This window comes from Blennius ocellaris, assembly GCF_963422515.1.
Source record: "Blennius ocellaris genome assembly, chromosome: 12".
Classification (NCBI taxonomy): domain Eukaryota; kingdom Metazoa; phylum Chordata; class Actinopteri; order Blenniiformes; family Blenniidae; genus Blennius; species Blennius ocellaris.
The window spans coordinates 27,643,598-27,671,108 of NC_137661.1; the positions used below are offsets into that span (position 1 = coordinate 27,643,598).

Sequence of the window (27,511 nt, forward strand, 5' to 3'; positions counted from 1 at the left end):
TGACACACAAAGGTTTTATTTGCATCTCGTGAAGTGAACAGAAACACACAAATCCACGCTAACGTTAAAGTTGCGTTAGCTGGTCGATGAAGCGCCGCTCAGGTACGGTCGGACCCAGCCCAGACCCTCCACGGTGGAACCTGCACGAACAGAGACGTTTCAGGAATCGTTTAATAATCCGGGAAGCCCCGCCCACCGTATGAAGCCCCGCCCACCTCGAGGCTTGTACTCGCAGCCGATGTATCCGTGGTAACCGAGCCGCTCCAGCGTGCGGAACAGGAAGTCGTAGTTCAGCTCGCCGTCGCTGTCGGGCTCGTTGCGGCCGGGAACCTGGGCGACCTGAACGTGACCTGCAACGCGGGCGACGTGTCGTCAGTCCACGCTTTGGTTAAATGACGCTAACGCTGCAAAACGTTGAGTCGAAGCTCATATTTCAACGCGTGACAGAAATCGAAGGGCCGGATTAGCGCCGGCCGGATACTCACCGATTAAGGGTAAATACTTGCGTATGTTTTCCGTCAGGTTTCCGTCCATGATCTGCCAGTGGAAAACGTCCTGAAACCACCCAAAGCCATTCAGTCGACTGTCTTTACGTGAAGCGTGAGCAGGATTTTCTGACGCTCACCATCTGTAGCTTGATGTTTGGTTTTCCCACTTTCTCCAAGATGGCCGACGCTACACAAACAGGATTCGTACTCAATCACTGCGCAGACTTCAAACTGCCGTCGACACGTAACGATAGTAATGCATCTCACCTTGGTGAGGAGAATCCAGGAAGTAGCGCGGGTCCGTTAGCCGCGTGTTGATCGGTTCGATCAGTCCCGTCATTCCTTCCTGTGACGGAAAACAAAACAAACGTAAACATTAACCAAGAAACTCTGAGCCTTTGCGATGAAAACATGTTAAAGAACGTAGCGGTATGTAGCGTAGCATTACGTAGTGGCATGTAGCATAATGTAGCGGTACATAATGTCATGTGCCGTTACGCAGCGTAGCAGTAGCATGTAGCATAGCATAGCATTGTGTAGCATTATGTAGCATAGCATAGCATTATGTAGTGGTATGTAGCGTAGCAGTAGCATTATGAAGTGGTATGTAGCATAGCATAGCATTACGTAGCGTTACGTAGTGGTATGTAGCGTAGCAGTAGCGTTACGTAGCATCGCTGAAAGTTTTCCAGTGAAAAGTGCAACGCCCAAATGGCTTCCTAAAGAAACCTCGTAAGTGTAGCCGACCTTGGCCAGAATGTCGGCGGCGTAGCGAAGGTTGCGTACGAACACGTCCTCCATGTCTCTAGAGACGATTGTCCGGTCGGCGCCGACAGGAAGTCTCCCGGCCATCAGGTGGATCCTGACCACAGAAGTCATTGAGGAAAAATGGCTACGAGACATTTGCGAGTGAAAACGCCAAACTTTCATTACGTTTCAGGCTGAATTAAAACTGAAAATGCACTTTTGTGTTTTGGTTTTAGAAAAGTGAAAAACGATGTGTTGTCATTCGATCACTTCATGTAACGGCCACTAGGGGGGCCTCGTGTTGGACCGGGGCCTACAGCCCAAATCAGTTGCTATAACTTTAAAAGCAACGAAGACCCTCTGGTTCCGACAGTTTCTCCCACCTGGTACAGTCCAGAGCTCGGGCGTAGTCCACCGCTAGGTCCAGACCCCGTCTGAAGTCCTGCTCCCTCCCCGGAACCGCTCCCAGTCCCAGGTCCCCCGAGTCCAGGTCCCCTGTGGAGACGCATAGTTTGACATTTTCGTTAAAGAAGAATTGTATCTTATCAGCCCCGTGGGGGGGGCTCCTGCCAGGACAGACTGCCGACTGTCTCTGTGTCTCCCACCTGTCGGTCTCTGTGTCTCCCACCTGTCGGTCTCTGTCTCCCAACCTGTCTCTGTGTCTCCCACCTGTCGGTCTCTGTCTCCCACCTGTCTCTGTGTCTCCCACCTGTCAGTCTCTGTCTCCCACCTGTCTCTGTGTCTCCCACCTGTCGGTCTCTGTCTCCCAACCGGTCTCTGTGTCTCCCACCTGTCAGTCTCTGTCTCCCACCTGTCTCTGTGTCTCCCACCTGTCGGTCTCTGTCTCCCACCTGTCTCTGTGTCTCCCACCTGTCGGTCTCTGTCTCCCAACCTGTCTCTGTGTCTCCCACCTGTCGGTCTCTGTCTCCCAACCTGTCTCTATGTCTCCCACCTGTCAGTCTCTGTCTCCCACCTGTCTCTGTGTCTCCCACCTGTCGGTCTCTGTCTCCCAACCTGTCTCTGTGTCTCCCACCTGTCGGTCTCTGTCTCCCAACCTGTCTCTGTGTCTCCCACCTGTCAGTCTCTGTCTCCCACCTGTCTCTGTGTCTCCCACCTGTCAGTCTCTGTCTCCCACCTGTCTCTGTGTCTCCCACCTGTCAGTCTCTGTCTCCCACCTGTCGGTCTCTGTGTCTCCCACCTGTCGGTCTCCCAGTCTCCCACCTGTCGGTCCCTCCACCCACCTGGAGGGGTGTTGAGCAGTACGACCTCCACCCCCGCGCTCCTCCGGGCTTCCTGCAGCTCCAGCGGGTCGGAGTCGTAGAGCCATGCCGCCTCCACGGCGCGGAAGCCCGCAGCGGCGGCCGCGTGCAGCCGCTGGCGGAAGTCCGGGAGCTCCGTGAAGAGCCACGAGATGTTGGCGGAGAACCGCAGTGGAGACATGGGGAGGGCAGCCGGGGAGAGAAGCGGGAGAGAACCGGGGAGAGAACCGGGAGAGAAGCGGGGAGAGAACCGGGAGAGAAGCGCTGACACAGCCGGGAGACAACAGAAGAGTTCAACCACCCCGGACCAGAGAGCGACGACCCCCGGGTCGGAGACCCCCGGACCCCGCGTCTAATCTCCACAACGACTCGCTGCGTAAACCCGGTGGTACAAAGTTTATTCTAGAACCTTTATTAATTATTCTATAACTGTTAAACCGCACCGGATGTTAAACCTTCCCGGATGTTTACGTCGTTAAGAAGAAGAGTTTGTTTTGAATGAGAAGAAGAAGAAGAAGAGTCAAACTTTGTTATTGTTTTCATCACGTGGACGGAAAAAAGGTCCACTTCCGGGCGCGTGATCATGATGCGTCATGATTAACCAGCGTCGCCGCCATATTGGATGAGTCTCCTGACCCTGGAGCGTCAACGGGAATCCAGATAGATAGATAGATAGATAGATAGATAGATAATTACTTTATTCATCCCCGAAGGGAAATTGTTATGTTGCAGCAATCTGGTACATACGAATATTATAAAATATGATAGAACAGAAATAAAAATTTAAAATTTAAAAATTAAAATATCTGGGTATAAGACATAAAGTAAAACACAGAACGGAACATGGGCACTTAGAAATCAGCAGGAGATAAAAGCAAGATAAATAAATAGTAAGGTGCAGTGGCAGAGCCATTAGAAGTAGGCATTATATAATAATAATAACAATAATACAGATTATAACAATGTGTAATAGTGTATAATACTCGTGTATAGTGCTACTAATAATGGTAGCAATAAAATAACAATAAATATATATCAGTAATAATAATAATAATAATAATAATGCCAATAGTAATAGTATACTTATAATAATAATAATACCAATAGTAATAGTGTACTAAATATATGTATATGTACATGCAATATGCCATATGAAATATATGATATAATATAAGTATCAATTTAATTTAGTCCAGGTGGTGGTGATTGAGGCTCTGACGCAAATTGACGCAAATCAAACAACTTTGGCCGCAATTTGTGTCGGAAAACTTCAACGAAACTGCCGAGACCCGACGGAAAGAAGTTTCTCAGCATCGTTGACATTATTATCATATGGCTCATACAACACACATACATTTTAAATGTTAGAAATATTTAAAAAAATACATAAGCAATTAAATAAATACATAAATATAAAAATATGCTCATCCACACCTTTCATACACACGTTTTTATTCAGTTGTGATGTCAAACTGCCTGAGAAAAGTTTAGTTTTTCTGCATTTCCACGGAGACCGAGCGTTTTGCAAAAAGTAGTTTTCCTCCGTTTCCATGGAGATGGAGTATTTTCAAAACCGTTTTCCTCCGTTTCCATATAGTTTATCCTGCAAGAACAAAAGCGTCTTTAAAATAGATGAGGTTCCACTGAAAACACATGCGATGGCGGCCATTTTTCCACTTCCTGTCGGGGGGGGGGAAAGCGGCGTCACGTGACCTGCAGTAGAGTCGTGGTCACGCATACGTTAATTTCCTTTAGACAAAAGTCTCTTGGCTGAAAAGCGAAGCTGCGACGTCGGTTTGTTCCACCGCAGGACGAACCTCCAGAGACGCCGCAGTGATTCTAATATTAGCCGGTTCTCCCAGCATGCTTTGCTCCGGCGCTGCTTCCTGGAGGGAAACCATCTGCTGGGTCCGGAGTGAAGGAGCGATGGAGGGATGGAGGGACGGAGGGACGGAGGGTTGGTTGACTCTCCAGAACCAGGAAAGTCTCTCTGGGAGGAAAAAGGGGGGATGAAAGGACAGAAACCAGATGAAGGGAGAAAGAAGGGAAATGACAAAAGGAAGAAAAGAAAAAAAAGGAGGAAAATAAAAAGGAAAGAAAATCCTCAACTTTTGCCTCCAATGGTGTGTGAATGTGTGTGTGAAGGGGGGGCTGCCTCCACTGGACCATGTAGTGGGGGGGGGGGGGGGGGGGGGGTCGCTGCCTCCACTGGACCATGTAGTGGGGGGGAGGGGGGGTGAGGGTAGGGGTTTGACCAGCAGGCTTGATCCTGTCATGTGGATCTGAAGTGACCCGGGGGGGTGTGTGTGTGTGTGGGGGGGGGGGGGTCCTGAAGTCGTCACACTAATTACACACAACTTCAACTGAACTGAAGCTTCAGAAACTCTGTGGACACAAATATCATCCTCACTAACAACACATGACTTCATTAACATTATTAATTCTTTAGAACAACTAGTAATACATGTGTAACTTTATTAATACTTTAGTAAAATGATTAATACTTTAGTAAAATTATTAATACTTTTTTATTACTTTTATTAATACATTTGTAACACATAATAATATTATCGTCTTGGGTCACCTGGTAAGGTAACCTGGTAGAATAATAAGAGACTAATAAAGTCATTTAAAACGAAGGAGCGGTTACAGTTATTTTACATGATATTTAGTTGCATTCCTAGAGTATTACAGTTATTTTACATGATATTTAGTTGCATTCCTAGAGTATTACAGTTATTTTACATGATATTTAGTTACATTCCTACAGTATTACAGTTATTTTACATGATATTTAGTTACATTCCTACAGTATTACAGTATTTTACATGATATTTAGTTACATTCCTACAGTATTACAGTTATTTTACATGATATTTAGTTGCATTCCTACAGTATTACAGTATTTTACATATTTAGTTACATTCCTACAGTATTACAGTATTTTACATGATATTTAGTTGCATTCCTAGAGTATTACAGTTATTTTACATGATATTTAGTTGCATTCCTAGAGTATTACAGTTATTTTACATGATATTTAGTTACATTCCTACAGTATTACAGTTATTTTACATGATATTTAGTTACATTCCTACAGTATTACAGTATTTTACATGATATTTAGTTACATTCCTACAGTATTACAGTTATTTTACATGATATTTAGTTGCATTCCTACAGTATTACAGTATTTTACATATTTAGTTACATTCCTACAGTATTACAGTATTTTACATGATATTTAGTTACATTCCTACAGTATTACAGTATTTTACATGATATTTAGTTACATTCCTACAGTATTACAGTTATTTTACATGATATTTAGTTACATTCCTACAGTATTACAGTATTTTACATGATATTTAGTTGCATTCCTACAGTATTACAGTTATTTTACATGATATTTAGTTGCATTCCTACAGTATTACAGTATTTTACATGATATTTAGTTACATTCCTACAGTATTACAGTTATTTTACATGATATTTAGTTGCATTCCTACAGTATTAAAGTATTTTACATGATATTTAGTTGCATTCCTACAGTATTACAGTATTTTACATGATATTTAGTTACATTCCTACAGTATTACAGTATTTTACATGATATTTAGTTGCATTCCTACAGTATTACAGTTATTTTACATAATATTTAGTTGCATTCCTACAGTATTACAGTATTTTACATGATATTTAGTTACATTCCTACAGTATTACAGTATTTTACATGATATTTAGTTACATTCCTACAGTATTACAGTATTTTACATGATATTTAGTTGCATTCCTACAGTATTACAGTATTTTACATGATATTTAGTTACATTCCTACAGTATTACAGTATTTTACATGATATTTAGTTACATTCCTACAGTATTACAGTTATTTTACATGATATTTAGTTACATTCCTACAGTATTACAGTATTTTACATGATATTTAGTTACATTCCTACAGTATTACAGTATTTTACATGATATTTAGTAACATTCCTACAGTATTACAGTATTTTACATGATATTTAGTTACATTCCTACAGTATTACAGTATTTTACATGATATTTAGTAACATTCCTACAGTATTACAGTATTTTACATGATATTTAGTAACATTCCTACAGTATTACAGTATTTTACATGATATTTAGTAACATTCCTACAGTATTACAGTATTTTACATGATATTTAGTAACATTCCTACAGTATTACAGTATTTTACATGATATTTAGTTACATTCCTACAGTATTACAGTTCCATGTCGACCTTTGCGGGCAGCCATGACTGATCTTTAGGGTCTGAAGTCAAACTTCCTCCTTCGTTTGTACTGACGACCCGAGCGGAGCCGAGGACTCCCGAAGCCTCGTGCCTGCCTGGGCGGAGCTTAGCGGAAAGAGCCGAGCGGAGCCGAGGACTCCCGAAGCCTCGTGCGACCTGGGCGGAGCTCAGCGGAAAGAGCCGAGCGGAGCCGAGGATTCCCGAAGCCTCGTGCGACCTGGGCGGAGCTCAGCGGAAAGAGCCGAGCGGAGCCGAGGATTTCCGAAGCCTCGTGCGGAGCAGCCAGAGAGCAGTGAGAGCGCAGTTTGGCGGAGCAGCAGCAGCAGCAGCGCGGGATTTACGGATTGAGCCTCCTGCTGGGACTTTTCACCCTCATCGGGAAGGATTTCATCCAGAAGTGACCCCATGGTGAGAAGCTCCATCTTTAAATCCACAGTTTAAATCTCATCATTCCATTTAATACTCATAATAATTTCAAAACTCATTATTAAATTCAAAACCCAGAATTTCATTTAAAACTCCTAATTTCATTTAAACCTCACAATTCATTTTGAAACTCGTATTTCTAATTAAAACTCTCAATTCCATTTAAAACTCAGAATTAATTTTAAAACTCATAAATCCATTTAAAACCAAATCATTAAGCATGTAAATGTCTCCATCTGTGAGAAGTATCGATACCCGTAGCTTCATGCCGATACCGATGCCTGTAACTACATGTCGATACCGAGTACCAATACTTGTAGTTACATGCCGATACTGAGTACCGACACCAGTGGCGACATGCCGATACCAATACCTGTAGCTGCATGCAAATACCTGTAACTACATGCTGATACCTGTAGCTACATGTTGATATTGAGTACCGATACTGATAGCTATGTACCGATACCTGTAGCTACACACCGATACGGAGTACCGATACCTGTAGCTATACCCCGATACGGAGTACCGATACCTTTAGCTATACCCCGATACGGAGTACCGATGCCTGTAGCTATACCCCGATACGGAGTACCGATACCTGTAGCTACACCATGATATGGAGTACCGATACCAGTAGCTATACCCCGATACGGAGTACCGATGCCTGTAGCTACACCCCGATACGGAGTACCGATACTTGTAGCTACACCCCGATACGGAGTACCGATACCTGTAGCTATACCCCGATACGGAGTACCGATACTTGTAGCTACACCCCGATACGGAGTACCGATACCTGTAGCTACACCCCGATACGGAGTACCGATACCTGTAGATATAATCCGATACAGAGTACCGATACTGGTCGCTGCACGTCATTGGGGAGTACCTACAGTTACCCTTAGCCATAGAGTGGCGTTCGCGATAATGCTAAGCGAATGCAGCGGTTACTTCAGCTCCGTTCACAACACAAGGTTTGGCCACTGGGAGAGCCGTTTTCTAAAACTTGTGTTGTCGTTTCATCTCAGAAGAGGAATTTTCCCAGCATCACACTGAGCTCCCCTCTTTATTCCTTCTTTTTCCTGAACAAAAAGTTCACCTTTTTATGATTTTTTTTTTCATTTTTCTTTTCCCGATAAAAAGCGGAGCCCGTTTTAAAAAAGCTTCGCCTTTTTAGTCTGTTTTTCTTTTCGTTGTTTATTTGTGCACGTTGCTGTTTTCTCAATAAACGTTGACAAACGATGACGTCGTCGGCAAACTGGTGAAAAACACCTGAAGCTGGAAAACCGATTCCAGAATCGTCTGAACGAAGCGACGGAGCCGAGATGCTCCTCGTCTTCTTTTCTTCGCTTTGTTCCTGCTTTCTCTTTTTCTTTTTTTAAAAGAACTGTACTGCTTTCTTTTCTCCCTTTTCCTCATTTAACAAGAAAAATCTTTCTTGGTTTTCTCCTTTTCTACTAAAAGCTGTATTGTTTTCCTTTTACTCTCCTTTTATTTTCCTTTTTCTTCCTTCTCTTTTTTCCCTCCTTTTCCCCCCACGTTTTTTCTCCTCATGAAAAAAAGGCTCTTTTCTCTCTGTATTTTCCTGTTAGCTCGTTAGCCTAGCCGCGTTTTGTTTTGTGGGCCTCGGCGGTCTCGTCACGCGTGAGCAGGAACCATCTGTCGCTCCACTGCGCTCTGCTGCCAGCGGCCCGGCGGGGGCGCCGGCGAGGAGCCGGCCAGTCCGGCAGCGTGGCGCCGCTTCTGGCCGGCAGAGCGGCGTGGCGACAGGAAGGGACCCTCAGGGGGCGCCAGAGAGTCCCCAGACCTCCACGTGGGGGTCGCTCAGCTCAGACTGCAGCAGGGTGGTGAAGCTTTAACCCCAGTGAGAGGGTGAGTCTGTCATGAGAGGGTGAGTCTGTCATGAGAGGGTGAATTTGTCATGAGAGGGTGAGTTCAGTCCGTCAACTCACCCTGAGTTTGTCATGAGAGGGTGAGATTGTCATGGGAGGGTGAGTCTGTCATGAGAGGGTGAGTTCAGTCTGTCATGAGAGGGTGAGTTTGTCATGAGAGGGTGAGTTCATCATGAGAGGGTGAGTTCAGTCGTGAGAGGGTGAGTTTGTCATGAGAGGGTGAGTTCAGTCGTGAGAGGGTGAGTTTGTCATGAGAGGGTGAGTTCAGTCTGTCATGAGAGGGTGAGTTTGCCATGAGAGGGTGAGATTGTCATGAGATTGTGAGTCCGTCATAAGAGGGTGAGTTCAGTCCGTCATGAGAGGGTGAGTCTGTCGTGAGAGGGTGAGTTCAGTCTGTCGTGAGAGGGTGAGTTCAGTCTGTCATGAGAGGGTGAGTCCGTCATGAGAGGGTGAGTCTGTCGTGAGAGGGTGAGTTTGTCATGAGAGGGTGAGATTGTCATGAGATTGTGAGTCCGTCGTAAGAGGGTGAGTTCAGTCCGTCATGAGAGGGTGAGTCTGTCGTGAGAGGGTGAGTCCGTCATGAGAGGGTGAGATTGTCATGAGAGGGTGAGTCTGTCATGAGAGGGTGAGTCCGTCATGAGAGGGTGAGTCTGTCATGAGAGGGTGAGTCCGTCATGAGAGGGTGAGTCTGTCATGAGAGGGTGAGTTCAGTCCGTCATGAGAGGGTGAGTCTGTCGTGAGAGGGTGAGTCCGTCATGAGAGGGTGAGTTTGTCATGAGAGGGTTAGTCTGTCATGAGAGGGTGAGTTTGTCATGAGAGGGTGAGTTCAGTCCATCATGAGAGGGTGAGTTTGTCATGAGAGGGTGAGTCTGTCATGAGAGGGTGAGTTTGTCACGAGAGGGTGAGTCTGTCATGAGAGGGTGAGATTGTCATGAGAGGGTGAGTCCATCGTGAGAGGGTGAGTTCAGTCCGTCATGAGAGGGTGAGTTTGTCATGAGAGGGTGAGTTTGTCACGAGAGGGTGAGTCTGTCATGAGAGGGTGAGTTTGTCACGAGAGGGTGAGTCTGTCATGAGAGGGTGACTTTGAGATTTCGGTTCGTTTCCACGACGTTCTTGTCTCAGCAGATGTTTCCAGATGAGCGCCAGAGGATCTGCTGAGTCGGCGGAGCGTCGTCATGGACGAGGGACTTGGGAGGACGAGTCTCCAGCTCGTCCTTCTGACCCTCCTGCTGCCGCCGACGCTCAGCCAGCGTGAGGAAACTCTTTCTTTCTTACTTTTTATCGAACAAGTCGGAATTTAAGGTTGTCAGCAGATTATTGGAAGAAACGTTGTTTGAATCTGTTTCCGTGGAGACGGAGCTCGTCAGGAAGTGGTGTCGCCCCCTGCAGGGCTGCCGAGCTTCATCACGTCGCCCGGCGACCAGACGGGGGTTTCCGGTGGAGCGGCGTCGTTCGTGTGCCGGGCGACCGGCGAACCGAGACCTCGGATTACCTGGATGAAGAATGGGAAGAAGATTAGCTCGCAACGCTTCGAGGTCATCTATCATTTATAATCTGTCATCTGTTATCTATAATCTATCATCTGTAAACTGTAGTCTAGGATCTGTAATCCAAAATCTGTAATCTATAATCTGTAGTCTCTAATATGTCATCTGTAAACTGTAATCTAGGATCTGTAATCCAAAATCTGTAATCTATAATCTGTAGTCTCTAATATGTCATCTGTAAACTGTAATCTAGGATCTATAATCCAAAATATGTAATCTATAATCTGTAATCTATAATATGTCATCTGTAAACTGTAATCTAGGATCTGTAATCCATAATCTGTAATCTATAATCTGTCATCTGTAAACTGTAATCTAGGATCTGTAATCCATAATCTGTCATCTATAATCTGTAGTCTATAATCTGTCCTCTGTAAACTGTAATCCATAATCTGTAATCTATAATCTGTCGTCTATAATTTATTTTCTGTAATCTATAATCTATCATCTGTCATCAATAATCCAGATTATGGAGTTTGACGATGGCTCCGGTTCCGTTCTTCGTATTCAGCCTCTCCGTTCTCACCGAGACGAAGCCGTTTATGAATGTTTGGCCGCTAACGACGTGGGAGAGATTAACGCTAGCGCCAAGCTAACCGTGCTGGAGGGTGAGTGTGTGTGTGTGTGTGTGTGTGTGTGTGTGTGTGTGTTATTGTGTGTCAGTGTGTGTTACGGTGTGCACATTGTGTGTTGTGTAGAGGAGCTCCTGCCGGGGGGGTTCCCCTCCATCACCATGCCCCCCCAGCTCAAGGTGGTGGAGCGAACTCGAACCGCCACCCTGCTGTGCGCCGCCGCCGGCGAGCCGGACCCCGACATCCTGTGGCTCAAGGACTTACTTCCTGTGGAGGTGGAGAAGGAAGGGGGGGGCGGAGGGGGGAGGGTCCGCCAGCTGAGATCAGGTAACACACACATTAACACACTATGGGGGGGGGATCAGGTAACACACACACACACACACACACACACACATGCAGGCTAGCTAGCTCGTTTTCTCCGTTCACATCAAACATTGTGAAAATATAATAAAGTCGTATTATTTTTCACAATGAGAACCGTCAAATCGTTGCTCCTCCCCCGATGACAGCTGATGATGTCACGACTCGCCACACAGCTTCACGGGAATTTCTACGAACTTCTAGCACTTAGCGAACACTGGCTACGATCTTTTAACCTTATTTTGTTAGTCGACCCGCAGAATGTTACGAAAGTTTTTATGTTATCGTGTAAATGGACCCAGAAAAAAATTACATAAAGTTTTGTTATCCTACAAAATATTACGTATATTTTCAATGTCATCCTACAAAACGTTATGTACATTTTAACGTCATCCTGCTAAGCGCTTTCACCATAAACACAAAAATGTTTTCACAATAAAAAGGTATAAATAAACAATAACGGCACCTCGCCTGATATAAATCAACGACGTATTTTTTTCATGTTTATGTTCTAAAGATGAGACTTTAAGCTTCGCTAACGTTCTGTTTATGAAGTTAACGTGGAAATTAGCCAGACTCCTCCCACTTCCTGTTAATTAACGGTTCTCTCTGATTTCACTTGCATTCGATTTACCTCGCAGGCGGTACGCCGATCCGAGGTAAGAATGCTAGCTACTTCCTCCTCCATCACTTCCTCCTCCATCACTTCCTCCTCTATTATTTTCTCCTCCATCACTTCCTCCTCCGTCACTTCGTGGACTTTCCGATGTGTCTGGTCTTGAACGGGATGAAAATACGAGGCTAGCTGTAGATGCACGTTGTGGGCGGAGCTTCGACGAGTCAACAGACATACACACATTTCCATCTCATTGCATTTCAACGTTCTGCCGTCTGCACCGCCTGTTCACGCTCAACTACGGAACCGCCGGCGACGTCGCAAACCCAACATTTGTCTTTTTTTTTCGACGTAGCTTTTGGACGACTTCAGCAAATCGACTTTGTTGTATCCGTCATTGTTATGGAGGTGTGGCCCTTTGGTCACTTTTCACAGGTTGGCCACGCCCCCTGCTCTCCGTCTACCGACTGATAGGACACGCCTCCTGGTGTCCGTCCATTGACTGATAGGCCACGCCCTCTTTTGCCCGCCCAGTGACTGATAGGCCACGCCCTCATTTGACCACCCACTGCCTGATAGGCCACGCCCCTTTTGCCCATCCACTGACTGATAGGCCACGCCCTCTTTTGACCATCCACTGCCTGATAGGCCACGCCCTCTTTTGCCCGTCCACTGGTCGAGAGGACACGCCTCCTATGGTTCATCTACTGGCCTATGATTCAATGGTCAATCGTGCGCTGATTGGCTGGACACTCGTCTGATTGGCTGGACACTCCCTGCTGTGCTCTGATTGGTTGACGATGTTTGCGTCCAGGCGCGCTGCAGATTGAGAACAGCGACGAGTCGGACCAGGGGAAGTACGAGTGCGTCGCCGTCAACAGCGTCGGGACTCGATTCTCGGCGCCGGCGAACCTCTACGTCCGAGGTAAGGCCACGCCCCCTCCAAGTGACCCCCCCCCCCCACTGATCAGAAACACTTCCTGTTTCACTCTTTCTGCTTCTTCTTCCTCTTCGTCTTCATCGCTACACAAACTTAACGTAATGTTAAGATCAACGTGAAGGTTTGTTTTCTCTGTCGGACGACTGGAGCCGCGAAGCTCCGCTAGCTAGCTGGATGCTCAGGCTCGTCCCGACCTCTCTCTCTCTCTCTCTCTCTCTCTGTCTCTCTCTCTCTCTCTCTCGCTCTCTCTCTCCCTCTCTCTCTCTCTCTCTCTCTCTCTCTCTCTCTCTCTCTCTCTCTCTCTTCTTTCTGAACATGGACCCACATCTGGACGCTGCCCCGCATGAAGACCCCGTTTCTGTCCGACAATCTGTCCATCTGTTTAGTGTAGGTTAGCTTTAGCATAGATTAGCTGCCGGTTCGCTAAATCTTAGCCACATATTAGCCTCAGATTAGTAGTGGAGCAAGTAATTCAATTGTTCATTTTACGATACAAACATGAAATTTGGCAAAATTGTTCATGAAGCTTTCAGAAAGAAAGTGCTCGCCACAACAAAAATTCAACATGGCGGCCATTTTCCAAGATGGCCACCGGATGGCCCTTTAAGTATAAATATTGCAGAATACGTGTCCTAACGAGTTCTAACTCATAGAATGATGAGTTCCTTTGCCATCATGATAATTAGGTTTGGACACTCAGCACATCCAATATGGCAGCCAATTTACAAGATGGCCGCCAAGCGGCATCCATATTCAACGTACGCCAAAATTCAAGATACTGTGTAGCATGTTCTGATTTGGCATCTGGAGGCGTTTTGATACAAAACCACACAACAAACAAATAATTCAATGGTTTTACAACAAGATGGAAAACGAATGAAGTTTTTATCATCTGTGCTCGTTACGTCCGCCAAGGATGTAATAAAATCTTTGGTGTATATTTGTCTGTTTTTTCGTCCATCCACTGGCGGCCATATTGGAACGTTTGACGGCGAGCACCCTTCCACCGGATCTCATGTTTGTACGATCAACCGAATGGTTAAACGTAGCGGCTCTGCTAACGCTCATTAGCATGCACCTCCCTTCCCTGCAGTTTTCTTCTTCATGTTTCTAAACTCGCCCTTTTTTCTCTACTTCCTCCTCTCTTCTCTGGCATGTAACGTAAACATCGTAACTCCTCCGTACGCTAACTTTTTACTACTCATTACAAGAGTGGGATTAACGTTAACAAACTAATCTGATCGTCAAAACTCTCGGCCGGTTTCCTGTTCAGGGATTAAGCCTAGTTCTAGTGTGTGTGTGTGTGTGTGTGTGTGTGTGTGTGTGTGTGTGTGTGTGTGTGTGTGTGTGTGTGTGACATGAGATGACACACCTGGAATGCGAGCTGGCAGGCCGAGACGCCGTTTCCACGACAACGTGTCGAGTCAAAACGCTTCGTTTCAGGAAAGTTTTCTCTTGAAGACGTTGTCATGGAAACGACGCCTCAAACTAATTGTGGCCAGATTCCAGCAGAGGCTCCACCCCCTGGCCCCGCCCCCTCAATCTCTCTCTCTCACCACCCGCTCTCTCTCTCTGACCCCACCCCCTCTATCTCCCTCTCTCTACCGCCACCCCCTCTCCCTGGCCCCGCCCCCTCACTCATTAACCCCACCCCCCCCCAGTCCGTCGCGTGCCCCCCCGGTTCTCCATCCCCCCCGGCGACCAGGCGGTGATGCCTGGCGGCGCCGTCAACCTGACCTGTGTGGCGGTCGGCGCCCCCATGCCACGCGTCAGGTGGACCGACGGCGAGGGGGCGGAGCTAACGGATAAGGACGACGCCCCGATTGGCCGAAACGTCCTGGAGCTCGTCAACGTCCAGCGCTCCAACAACTACACCTGTGTCGCCGAGTCGGCGCTGGGCGTCGTCCAGACCGCGGCCCGGGTCACCGTCAAAGGTCAGGGGTCAGACCTTGGTTCTGGTGGGGGGGGGGGGGGGGTCAGACCCTGGTTCTAATTAACACGTAATGGAAACCGAAACGAGTCGAAACGAGTCAAACCAAGTAGAGTCGTAATGAGCTGAACTAAGTTGAGTCGTTAACGAGTCAAAACTAGTCGAGGGTTTGGATTCATCTCCAGTCCACTCTTGTGATCCAGTCCGTGTGGTCCCGGTCCAAGTGAGCCGGTTTAACCCAGACCAGAACCAGTGGTCTGAACCGAGTCCACGTGGCGGTTCTGCACCACTCTGACTCTTCTCTCTGCTCCAGCTCTTCCCCGCCCGCCCGACTCGCTTGCCGTTACCGAGACGACGGCCACCAGCATCACCATCACCTGGGCCTCTGGAAACCTGGACCCGGTGTCCTACTATGTGGTCCAGTACCGGAACCGGCTGTCCACTAACGGGTTCCAGGAAGTCGACGGTGTGGCAACGACTCGCTACAGCGTCGGTGGACTCAGCCCGTTCTCGGACTACGAGTTCCGCGTCGTGGCGGTGAACGGCGTCGGTCGAGGACCGCCGAGCGTCGCCGTGGCAACTCAGACCGGCGAGCAGGCTCCGTCACCGCCAGGAGGACCAGGTCATCACATACAAATGTGCTAACATGCTAATGTGCGACCATGACGACATGCCAATGTGCTAACATACTAATGTGCTGATGTGCTAACATGCTAACATGGGTTAGGGTTAGCCTAACCCGAAAGTCTTGTTGTAAACGTTGTCGCAGTTCCTGGAACACCGTCGATGACGATCAGCACGACGATCGGGAACACGGCGCTGGTCCAGTGGCAGCCGCCGCGGGAAACGTTCGGCGAGCTCACCGGTTACCGGCTGCAATACAAGCGATCTGACGAGGAGTCGTTCGCGGCCAGGGACTTCGGGAACGCCGACGACCACGTCACCATCACCGGCCTCCACAAGGGGGCGCTCTACACGTTCAAGCTGAGCGCCAGGAACGGCGCCGGGAGTGGCAAGGAGACGGTGAAGGAGATCAGCACGCCGGAGGACATTCCCGCGAGCTACCCGCGGAACGTTAGCGTGGTGGAAGTGACCGCGACGTCCGCCGAGCTGGTCTGGGAGCCGCCGCCGCTAGCGCAGCGGAACGGGAAGCTGGTGCGGTATGTGGTGGTCTACCGGGACATCAACAGCCAACACAACAACACAGAGATCGCCGTGGCGACGCACGCCACTGTCAGCGGTCTGCGGCCCGATACGACGTACGACTTCCGGGTTCAGGCTTTCACCAGCAAGGGGGGCGGACCGCCGAGTCCCAGCATCCAGTCCAGGACCGGCACCGGTAAGACCTGGCGGCTAACGGTACCGACGAAGTTCTACTGGAACGCAGCATCTTTGTGTGTCCGAAATGTTTCCGAGACACAAAAAGTTTCTGAAACGCTTCGCTTTTTGGAAACTTTTCGGACATTTTTCGGAAATGTTTCCAAAAGTTTCGCTTTTTGGAAGAATTTCTTAAATGTTTTGGCTTTTCTATGTTTCAACTGAAAAATAAAAAATGTTTGCACATTTTAAGCGTTTAGGAAATGAATCCAGTGAAAAACACACGATTTTTTTTTTTTTTTACATTTCATAACCGCTTCACGTTTCCACGTGTGAAAATGCAAAATTAGTAAATTTTCGCTATTTTTGAATCATTGCTGTCAATCAATCTAACGACCAATCGATCGTCCAGATCTTCCGGCGTTCACAAACTTTAACGTGAAGTTTGTGACGACGACGTCGGCGCTGCTCACCTGGGAACTTCCTCAAAGCTTCACGTCACCAGAACCTCTCAAGGTGAGACTCGTCCTGCTTCACAGGCCAGCGGCAACGATCTTACCTTAAATTACAATAACATGCTTTTACGTCTACGACTTTTAGTAAACTTTGTCTTTATGGAAATGAGGTTAAAAAAAAGTAGCTATTTGTAAATCGTGAATTCCATTTTTCAGGACAGATGCAAACTTTTGTTTAACTTCTGTGGTTGTTTTGTTACGTTGTGTTGCGTTGTTACGTTACGATATTACGTTACAATATTTTACAATATTCGTGAGGATAAAGTTGTTTATTTGTCCTCCAGATGTTCTACGCCTACATTGTTACGTTGTTACATTGTTACGTTGTTACGTTATGGAACATTGCGTTATGACACATTACGTTGTTACACTACGTTGTTACGTTACGTTGTTACATTATGGAACATTGCGTTATGACACATTACGTTGTTACGCTACGTTGTTACGTTACGTTGTTACATTATGGAACATTGCGTTATGACACATTACGTTGTTACGCTACGTTGTTACGTTACGTTGTTACATTATGGAACATTGCGTTATGACACATTACGTTGTTACGCTACGTTGTTACGTTACGTTGTTACATTATGGAACATTGCGTTATGACACATTACGTTGTTACGTTACGTTGTTACGTTACGTTGTTACATTATGGAACATTGTGTTATGTCACGTTGCGTTAACGACGTACACGACGTGGTTATGTCGTTACGTTAAATGTTACCATTCTTGCAGATCTTCTACGCCCGGCAGCAGGTGGAGGTTCCAGCAGGCCAGAACAGGAAGTTGATCTCTCACCTCCACCCAGACACTGACTACTCCTTCCTGCTCATGAGCAACGGCAACAATGGCAACGGCAACTTCCAGCAGATGGTCTCCACCCGCACCGCCCCCAACCTGCTTAGCAATGAGCCGACGGTGGACCAGCTCCACCCGGAGGGCGGAGGAGGAATCTCAATCAGTCTGCCTGGAGTCCAGACTGGGGCCTCCGTCAGGTGTGTAACAGTCCTCCATCAGGTCCTCCATCAGGTCCTCCATCAGGTGTGTAACAGTCCTCCATCAGGTCCTCCATCAGATCTGTAACAGTCCTCCGTCAGGTCCTCCTTCAGGTGTGTAACAGTCCTCCATCAGGTGTGTAACAGTCCTCCACCAGGTCCTCCGTCAGGTGTGTAACAGTCCTCCATCAGGTCCTCCGTCAGGTGTGTAACAGTCCTCCATTAGGTCCTCCGTCAGGTGTGTAACAGTCCTCCATCAGGTCCTCCGTCAGGTGTGTAACAGTCCTCCATTAGGTCCTCTGTCAGGTGTGTAACAGTCCTCCATCAGGTCCTCCATCAGATCTGTAACAGTCCTCCACCAGGTCCTCCGTCAGGTGTGTAACAGTCCTCCATCAGGTCCTCCGTCAGGTGTGTAACGGTCCTCCATCAGGTCCTCCGTTAGATCTGTAACAGTCCTCCATCAGGTCCTCCGTCAGGTGTGTAACAGTCCTCCATCAGGTCCTCCGTCAGGTGTGTAACAGTCCTCCATTAGGTCCTCTGTCAGGTGTGTAACAGTCCTCCATCAGGTCCTCCGTCAGGTCCTCCATCAGGTCCTCCATCAGGTCCTCGACAACATGTTTTGCTCTGCCTGGTGTCAAACTGAGGACGGACATTGTCTCTTTGACGAGGGACAAACGTCTCATGACGCTGAAGACAAACTGCTTTTCCTCCTTGAAGCACAAACCAGTATTTTCCTTCCCGTCGTTCATGAAACGTCCTTTCATCTTCCTCCACGTTTCTCCTCCTGGACATGTCGGGATCGTTTGTATTTCTCACTTCTGCTGGTTGAAAACTGCATCGATGTTTCTGCTCTGATCTTCTGCTAATTTAAGATTTAATCTGGAAATGAACCCGACCTCAACCAACAAAGACACAATGAGACGTGTGATGGAAGGTGTCCCTGTTACTGCAGGTGCTTCTACCTGGTGGTGGTTCCTGGTACTGCAGGTTCTGATCAGTGGACTTCTGAAGACTTAGACATGAACCAGGTCGGTCAAACCAGGGGGCGCCATTGTCCATGAGGGGGCGCTACGTTACTCTATGTTGCATTACTTTAAGTTACTTTAAGTTACTTTGTTACATTACTTTATCTTACATTACTTTGCGTTGCTTCACTTTACTTTATGTTAAGTTACTTTACATTATTTTATGTTATTTTATATTATGGGGGATGTTGACAATATTTACGCAGTTTTATTTAGGTGGTAACGTTCCGGTTGTTTCTTGTTAGGTCCTGGAGTCCAGCAGCAGTGACTTGGGTCAGAACCAGGACCAGGACCAGGACCAGGACCAGGACCAGGACCAGGTCTACGTCGCGGCCCAGCTGGACTCGCTGCCCCAGACCTTTGTTCTTGGAGACGACCGGATCTACGGCAGCTACTGGAACCGGGTCCTGCGGGAGGGGCGGAGCTACCGCTGCTACGTCATGGCCGACCTGACGAGTCACGAGTCTGTGAGTCCCTATGAGTCTGAGTCACGAAAATTAATCAATACAAATCTGTGTCAATACGAGTCTGTGAGCCGCTATAGTCTGAGTCACGAAGCTGAATCAATGTGAGTCTGAGTTGGTATGAGTCTGAGTCACGAGACTGAGTCGGTATGAGTCAGTCGGTATGAGTCTGAGTCACGAGACTGAGTTGGTATGAGACTGAGTCGGTATGAGTCTGAGTCACGAGACTGAGTTTGTATTAGTCTGAGTCGGTATGAGCTGAGTCACGAGACTGAGTTGGTATGAGACTGAGTCGGTATGAGTCTGAGTCACGAGACTGAGTCGGTATGAGACTGAGTCGATATGAGTCTGAGTCGATATGAGTCTGAGTCACGAGACTGAGTCGGTATGAGTCTGAGTCGATATGAGTCTGAGTCGATATGAGTCTGAGTCACGAGACTGAGTCGGTATGAGTCTGACTCAGTATGAGTTGTGAGTCACGAGACTGAGTCGGTATGAGACTGAGTCAGCGCGAGTCTTTTTCTCCGGTCCAGCATCAGACCTTCTCGTCCAGCCCCTCCTCCGAGTCCTTCACGGTCCGGCCCACAATTCCGGTCCAGGTCCTTCATGAAGACCCGGAGCTGGTCTGGGTCACCGGTCCTGTTCTGGCTGTTGTCCTCATCATCATCACCGTCATCTTCATCCTGCTCTTCAAGAGGTCAGTCACACCTGAGGGGAGGGGCGGGGCTAATAGAGAAGGGAGGGGCTAATAGAGAAGGGAGGGGCTAATATAGAATGGGCGGGGCTATAAGAGAAGGGGCGGGGCTTTAGCAGCAGTCCTGTTGCTGCTGATCATCTGATAATTAACAGTATCTCTCTCTCTTTCTCTCTCTCTTTCTCTCTCTCTCTCTCTCTCTCTCGCTCTCTCTCTCTCTCTCTCTCTCTCTCTCCAGTAAACAAGAAAGGTGAGTCATTTTGTTCTGGTCTTCCTGGTTCTTCAACGTGACCCTGTTCCTTCAGACTCTGGTCCAGGAATCATTGTGATTAAAGTTTATTTACTTGTCACATTCCAGTAAACAAAAACATAAACAACCTAAACAGGATAAATAAGTTGCTTCTCCCGATTCGTTTTCAAAGAGCGAAGTAAACAATTATTATTGTTTTGTGTTACGATTGTGTGTTCTCATTCTAACATTTAAATATTCATGTTTGTTTTCTTTCTTCTCTCTGCTCATATTATTGTTGGGACTTGGTTTCATTACCATTATCTATTATTAATGTTTGAAGCTATATTAGCTGGAAACCACAAAACAAGATGGCGGCCATCAAGACATGACACAGCCGTGACTCGCTGGTCTCTGTTTGTTCAGGAAGCGAACGAGTTCGGCTAAAGACCAGGTGATGGTGAAGGACTCGCTGCTCACGCAGTCGACAGACCCGGTAGAGCAGCTGAGACTGAAGAACCAGACCCCTGGTACACACACACACACACACACACACACACACACACACACACACACACACATATGGAAGTAAAACTGTGCCATCAGATTCTGAATTCAAGTTTCTAACTGAATTTTTTTACCATCGAAATCAGACTTTGAATTTGAAAAGCTGTCTAAAACATCTAAAAATATTCAGTGTGTAAAAATTCAATGTGTCTAAAAATTCATCTGCAAAAAAAAATTCGGCTGCAAAAAAAACAAAGCTTCCCTTGATTGGATGTTGGGTGAATGAGACAGGTATCGATTGCATCGTCCTGATGGCACAGATATTCTGGCTGTTTTGCAGCCCAATTTTTTTGCAGCCCAATTTTTTTTGCAGCCCAATTTTTTTTTGCAGCCCAATTTTTTTTGCAGCCCAATTTCTTTTGCGGCTGAATTTTTTTGGCAGCCCAATTTTTTTTTGCAGCCCAATTTTTTTTTGCAGCCCAATTTTTTTTGCGGCCCAATTTTTTTTTGCAGCCCAATTTTTTTTGCGGCTGAATTTTTTTTGCAGCCCAATTTTTTTTTGCAGCCCAATTTTTTTTTTGCAGCCCAATTTTTTTTGCAGCCCAATTTTTTTTGCGGCCCAATTTTTTTTTGCAGCCCAATTTTTTTTGCGGCTGAATTTTTTTTGCAGCCCAATTTCTTTTGCGGCTGAATTTTTTTGGCAGCCCAATTTTTTTTTGCAGCCCAATTTTTTTTTTGCAGCCCAATTTTTTTTGCAGCCCAATTTTTTTTTGCAGCCCAATTTTTTTTGCGGCTGAATTTTTTTGGCAGCCCAATTTTTTTTGCAGCCCAATTTTTTTTTGCAGCCCAATTTTTTTTTTGCAGCCCAATTTTTTTTGCAGCCCAATTTTTTTGCGGCTGAATTTTTTTGGCGGCCGAATTTTTTTTGCAGCCCAATTTTTTTTTGCAGCCCAATTTTTTTTGCAGCCCAATTTTTTTTGCAGCCCAATTTTTTTTTGCAGCCCAATTTTTAGCCACATTGAATTTTTACACACTGAATATTTTTAGATGTTTTAGACAGCTTTTCAAATTCAAAGTCTGATTTCGATGGTAAAAGTAAAGTGGAGTTAGAAATTCGAATTCAGAATCTGATGGCACACACACACACACACACACACGCAAACACACACTCACGTCTATGTGTGTGTGTAGCACTGCGGGACCATCCTCCTGTGGCGGTTTGCGATCTTGACGATCATGTGGAGCAACTGAAGGCCGACGACGGGCTTCGCTTTGCTCAAGAGTTCCAGGTCAGTCCTGCAGAACCAGACCCCCCAGATCCAGACCCAGACCTTTTCTCACCTGGAACCTGTCCCCCCCCCCCCAGTCTATAGACCCGGACCAGATGTTCACGTGGGAAAACTCCAACATGGCCGTCAACAAACCCAAGAACCGCTATGCTAACGTCGTCGCGTACGACCACTCCAGAGTCGCGCTAACACCGCTACCTGGTGAGGAACCGCCTGCACCTGAAGTTGGCTTCATACTGGATGTTGAAGTTGGCTTCATACTGGTGGTGAAGTTGGTTTCATACTGGGTGATGAAGTTGGCTTCATGCTGGTTGTTGAAGTTGGATTCATACTGGGTGACGAAGTTGGCATTACATCGATGAAGTTGGCTTCATACCGTAATTGAAGCTGGCTTCACATTAACGTTACATGTGATTCCCACTGATAATGAAGTTTGCTTCTCATTAGTAATGAGGCTGGCTTCTCAATGATGGTGAAGTTGGCTTCTCTTTGACGATGAAGTTGGCTTCACATCGATGAAACTGAATGATGAAGTTGGCTTCACATTGAGGATGAACATGAATTCACATGAATAATGAAGTTGGCTTCTCTTTGATGATGAAGTTGGCTTCACATCGATGAAACTGAATGATGAAGTTAGCTTCACATTGAGGATGAACATGAATTCACATGAATAATGAAGTTGGCTTCCCATTGCTTGAATCTGGCTTCAGCATGTAGGTGAAGCTGGCTTCACATTGATGATGAAGCTGGCTTCATGCTGGATGATGAAGTTGGCTTCACAATGATGATGAAGCTGGCCTCATGGTGGTTGGTGAAGTTGGCTTGACATTGAAGATGAAGTTGGCTTCATATTGAGGATGAAGCCAGCTTCACAATGATGATGAAGTTGGCTTCACCATGACGGTGAAGTTAGCGTCTCTTTGAGCATGAAGTTGGCTTCGTACCGGTGGATGAAGTTGGCTTCACATTGTCAACAGGCGTCCCGGGCAGCGACTACATCAACGCTAACTTCGTGGACGGCTACAGGAAGCGTAAGGCCTTCATCGCCACGCAGGGACCGCTCGCCGCCACGCTGGGCGACTTCTGGAGGATGGTGTGGGAGCAGCGGGTCGTTACCGTGGTGATGATGACCAGACTGGAGGAGGAGTCCCGCGTGAGTACTGATTACTCTGATTCAAGTACTGTCATGGCAACTCTCAATAAAGGGACTCCGGCTATAAATTACTCTGACTTGTAGTTACTCAGTAACTTTCAGTTACACTGGTATCCAGGTAAAGTGTGAGCAGTACTGTAGTTACTCAGTAACTTTCAGTTACACTGGTATCCAGGTAAAGTGTGAGCAGTACTGGCCGACTCGCGGCTCCGAGACCTTCGGGATGATCCGGGTCACGTTGCTGAACTCGCTGGAGCTTGCGGCGTATTGTGTCCGAACCTTCTCCATCCTCAAGGTCAGATTACACTCCTCACTACAGATTACACTCCAGATTACACTCCTCACTACAGATTACACTCCAGATTACACTCCTCCCTCCAGATTACACTCCTCACTCCAGATTATACTCCTCACTCCAGATCACACTCCAGATTACACTCCTCCCTCCAGATTACACTCCTCACTCCAGATTACAGTCCAGATTACACTCCTCACTACAGATTACTCTACAGATTACACTACAGATTACACTACAGATTACACTCCCGATAACTCGATTAACAACTCTTTCGTTTGGTTCTTTGTTCTGACTCATGAACGACTCACTTTGATTCTGACTGCTGAACAACTCTTTCACTTGTCTGACTCATGAGTCATTAACCACTTGTTAATGACTCCTTGAAGACTCATTCGGTACTCATTAATGATGTTTTTGACTGATGATCTTTGTTTTTGACTCGTTATCGACTCGCTTTGTTTCTGACTTGTTAACGACTCACTAATGACAAGCCTTGTTTCTTTCATTAATAACTCGGTAATGACTCTTGGTTTTTGAATCGTTAATGACTCAGTGATGACTCACATTGATTCTGGCTCGTTAAAAACTTGTTAACAAGTCACTTTGTTCCCGACTCGTCAACGACTCGGTTCATTCCAGAGCGGCTCCAGCGAGAAGTGGGAAGTGAAACAGTTCCAGTTCCTGGTCTGGCCGGATCACGGCGTTCCGGATCATCCTGCCGCCATCCTGAGCTTCCTGCGCCGAGTCCAGACCTGGACCCGTCCGGACGGGGGACCCGTGGTGGTCCACTGCAGGTCAGATACCATGTCCTCAAGTCTCTACAAGGCCCTACCAGTCTTAGTCTCTATGAGTCCCTACAAGTCCCCACAAAACCTTATGAGTCCCTGTGAGTCAGAGTCCCTATGAGTCCCTACAAGTCCCTATGAGTCCCTACAAGTCCCCACAAAACCTTACGAGTCCCTGTGAGTCAGAGTCCCTATGAGTCCCTACAAGTCTCTATGAGTCCCTACAAGTCCCGGCAAAACCCTACCAGTCCCTGTGAGTCTTAGTCCCTATGAGTCTCTACAACTCCCCACAAAACCTTACAAGTCCCTGTGAGTCCGAGTCCCTATGAGTCCCTACAAGACCCTATAACTCCCCACAAAACCCTACCAGTCCCTGTGAGTCTTAGTCCCTATGAGTCCCTACAATTCCCTACAAGTCCCTACTCCTGGTTGAACTTGTCTTGCAGCGCCGGCGTCGGCCGCACCGGCTGCTTCATAGCGGCGGCGGCCATGTTGGAGCGCCTGCGGCGGGAGCGGTCGCTGGACGTCTACGGTCATGTGACCTGCATGCGGGCGCAGAGGAACTACATGGTGCAGACGGAGGAGCAGTACGTCTTCGTCCACGACGTCCTCCGGGAGGCGGCGGCGAGCGGCGACACCGACGTCCCCGCCGACGCTCTGGAGCCTCACGTCCAGCGGCTCAATCAGACCAGCGCTGGGGAGACCGCCACCGCCATGACGCTGGAGTTTAAGGTGCAGGGGCAGACCAGGACCCGATAATCCAGATAATCCAGATGTAATTAATCTGACTAAAATTGTATTATTATTATTATTAATAATAATAATAATAATGCATCGATTTCATACAGAACTTTTCTGGACACTTTAAATTAGGTTTGAATCGGTTTATAATCTAATCTGATTTGATTAAAATCTGAATTGAATCAGATTAGACATGAATCACATTAGAATTGAGTTGATTATCTGTATTATTGTGATTATTTAGTCTGGATTATCTGGATTATTTGGATTATGTAGTCTTTATAATAGTATTTATAAGCAGTAGATAATGGATGGATGGATATTTGGGCCTATGCAGTCTGGATTATTTGGGATTATTTAGCCTGGACTACTGTTTCCTCCACAGAGACTGTCCTCTGGATCTCAACCTTACGGCTTCGTCAGCGCTAATCTGCCCGGCAACAGGCTGAAGAACCGTCTTTCTCACATCCTGCCGCACGAGTCGACTCGCGTCTGCTTGCAGCCAATCAGAGGAGAGGACGGCTCGGATTACATCAACGCCAGCTACATCCACGGCTACAGGCCAGTGTGGCGGACCTGTTGGCTCCGGCGGGGTCAGATTAGGTGGGATTATTTGTTGTGTTTCCTGTCGCCAGGCAGCAGAGGGCGTACGTCGCCGCCCAGGCGCCGCTGGCGGAGACGGCGGAAGATTTCTGGAGGATGTTGTGGGAGCAGAACTCCACCATCGTGGTCATGCTCACCCGCCTGAGGGAGATGGGACGGGTAGGACGGCCCACTGCACGCCCCGGGTAGCGCCGGTGGAGCCCCCCCCCCCCCGGTTCGAGCCCCTAACCCGGGTCCCTCTCTCTCCAGGAGAAGTGCCACCAGTACTGGCCGGCCCAGCGCGCCGCCCGCTACCGCTACTTCCTGGTGGACCCGGTGGCGGAGTACGACATGCCGCTGTACGTCCTGCGGGAGTTCAGGGTGACCGACGCCAGGGTAAGCCCCACCCCCCCTGTGATGATGTCATCACTCTGTGACGTCTCCACACTGTGACGTCATCACTCTGCGACGTCTCCACACTGTGACGTCATCACTCTGCGACGTCTCCACACTGTGATGTCATCACTCTGCGACGTCTCCACACTGTGACGTCATCACACTGTGACGTCATCACACTGTGACGTCTCCACACTGTGACGTCATCACACTGTGACGTCATCACACTGTGACGTCATCACACTGTGACGTCTCCACACTGTGACGTCATCACATTGTGACGTCTCCACACTGTGACGTCATCACACTGTGACGTCATCACACTGTGACGTCTCCACACTGTGACGTCATCACACTGTGACGTCATCACACTGTGACGTCATCACACTGTGACGTCTCCACACTGTGACGCCATCACTCTGCGACGTCTCCACACTGTGACGTCTCCACACTGTGATGTCATCACTCTGCGACGTCTCCCCACTGTGATGTCATCACACTGTGACGTCATCACTCTGACGTCATCACACTGTGACGTCTCCACACTGTGACGTCATCACACTGTGACGTCATCACAGGACGGCCAGTCTCGGACAGTCAGGCAGTTCCAGTTCACTGATTGGCCGGAGCAGGGAATCCCGCCCTCCGGGGGCGGAGTCATCGACTTCATTGGTCAAGTTCACAAGACGAAGGAGCAGTTCGGTCAGGACGGACCAATCACAGTGCACTGCAGGTACAACACACTGCAGGTTCTAGTTCTGGTTCTGGTTCTGGACGGACCAGGGTCTTCCTCACTCTCAGTCTGGTTCTGGTTCTAGTTCTGGTTCCGGCCGGACCGGGGTCTTCCTCACTCTCAGTCTGGTTCTGGAGCGGCTCCAGTTTGAGGACTCGGTGGACGTCTTCCAAACTGTCAGGACTCTGAGGACCCAGAGAGTCCACATGGTCCAGACCCAGGTATCCACACACACCAGGTCCTACGAGGTCAAGGTCGTCCAGGTCTGAGTGGCTGGGATAGGGGACCATGGAACCGGGGGACTGAGGACCAGGGGGACTTGGGGGACTGAGGGAGTTTGGACTTGATCAGAACCAGTTCATCTCTAACGGGAAGCAAACTGTCGAAAACCTGCTTCTCCTCTGGCTGCAACACAACACGTCGTCATGGTTACCGAGTGTGTGTGTGTGTGTGTGTGTGTGTGTGTGTGTGTGTGTGTGTGTGTGTGTGTGTGTGTGTGTGTGTGTGTGTGTGTGTGTGTGTGTGTGTGTGTGTGTACAGGACCAGTACCAGTTCTGCTACCGGGCCGTTCTGGACTACCTCGGCAGCTTCCATCACTGTGCAACGTGAGACCGTCGCCATGGAAACGAGTTGCCCCCCTTCTGTGACCTCTGAACCCTGAAGACCGAGTCCTGGTGGTTCTTCACGGGACAATATGCTGCTCTGGGCTAGATCCTGAC

The 27,511-nt window shown here is 47.6% G+C and overlaps 2 protein-coding genes across 2 annotated transcripts; one reads left to right on the plus strand and one right to left on the minus strand.

Annotated features, from left to right (window-relative positions):
• Positions 1–3,035, minus strand: hyi (hydroxypyruvate isomerase). Its single transcript, XM_080506961.1, has 8 exons — positions 2,477–3,035; positions 1,619–1,730; positions 1,236–1,350; positions 756–834; positions 626–675; positions 486–555; positions 216–350; positions 1–140 (listed from the first exon to the last, which is right to left on the minus strand). The coding sequence occupies exons 1-8, from the start codon at positions 2,673–2,675 to the stop codon at positions 76–78; spliced, it is 825 nt and encodes a 274-aa protein (XP_080363087.1). The 5' UTR covers positions 2,676–3,035; the 3' UTR covers positions 1–75.
• On the plus strand, positions 2,674–27,401 carry ptprfa (protein tyrosine phosphatase receptor type Fa; the record flags this gene model as incomplete). Its single annotated transcript, XM_080506348.1, has 29 exons — positions 2,674–2,822; positions 6,804–7,069; positions 8,856–9,050; positions 10,485–10,630; positions 11,109–11,250; positions 11,341–11,541; positions 12,219–12,236; positions 13,008–13,118; positions 14,795–15,067; positions 15,377–15,685; positions 15,833–16,402; positions 16,793–16,896; positions 17,634–17,893; positions 18,846–18,921; positions 19,221–19,385; positions 19,916–20,079; positions 20,732–20,835; positions 22,004–22,101; positions 22,179–22,302; positions 23,082–23,257; positions 23,433–23,552; positions 24,195–24,349; positions 24,787–25,072; positions 25,467–25,646; positions 25,721–25,843; positions 25,934–26,059; positions 26,638–26,792; positions 26,878–27,013; positions 27,333–27,401. 29 exons carry the CDS (start codon positions 2,674–2,676, stop codon positions 27,399–27,401), a joined length of 5,001 nt encoding a protein of 1,666 aa, XP_080362474.1.
• Positions 27,402–27,511: the final 110 nt, after the last annotated feature.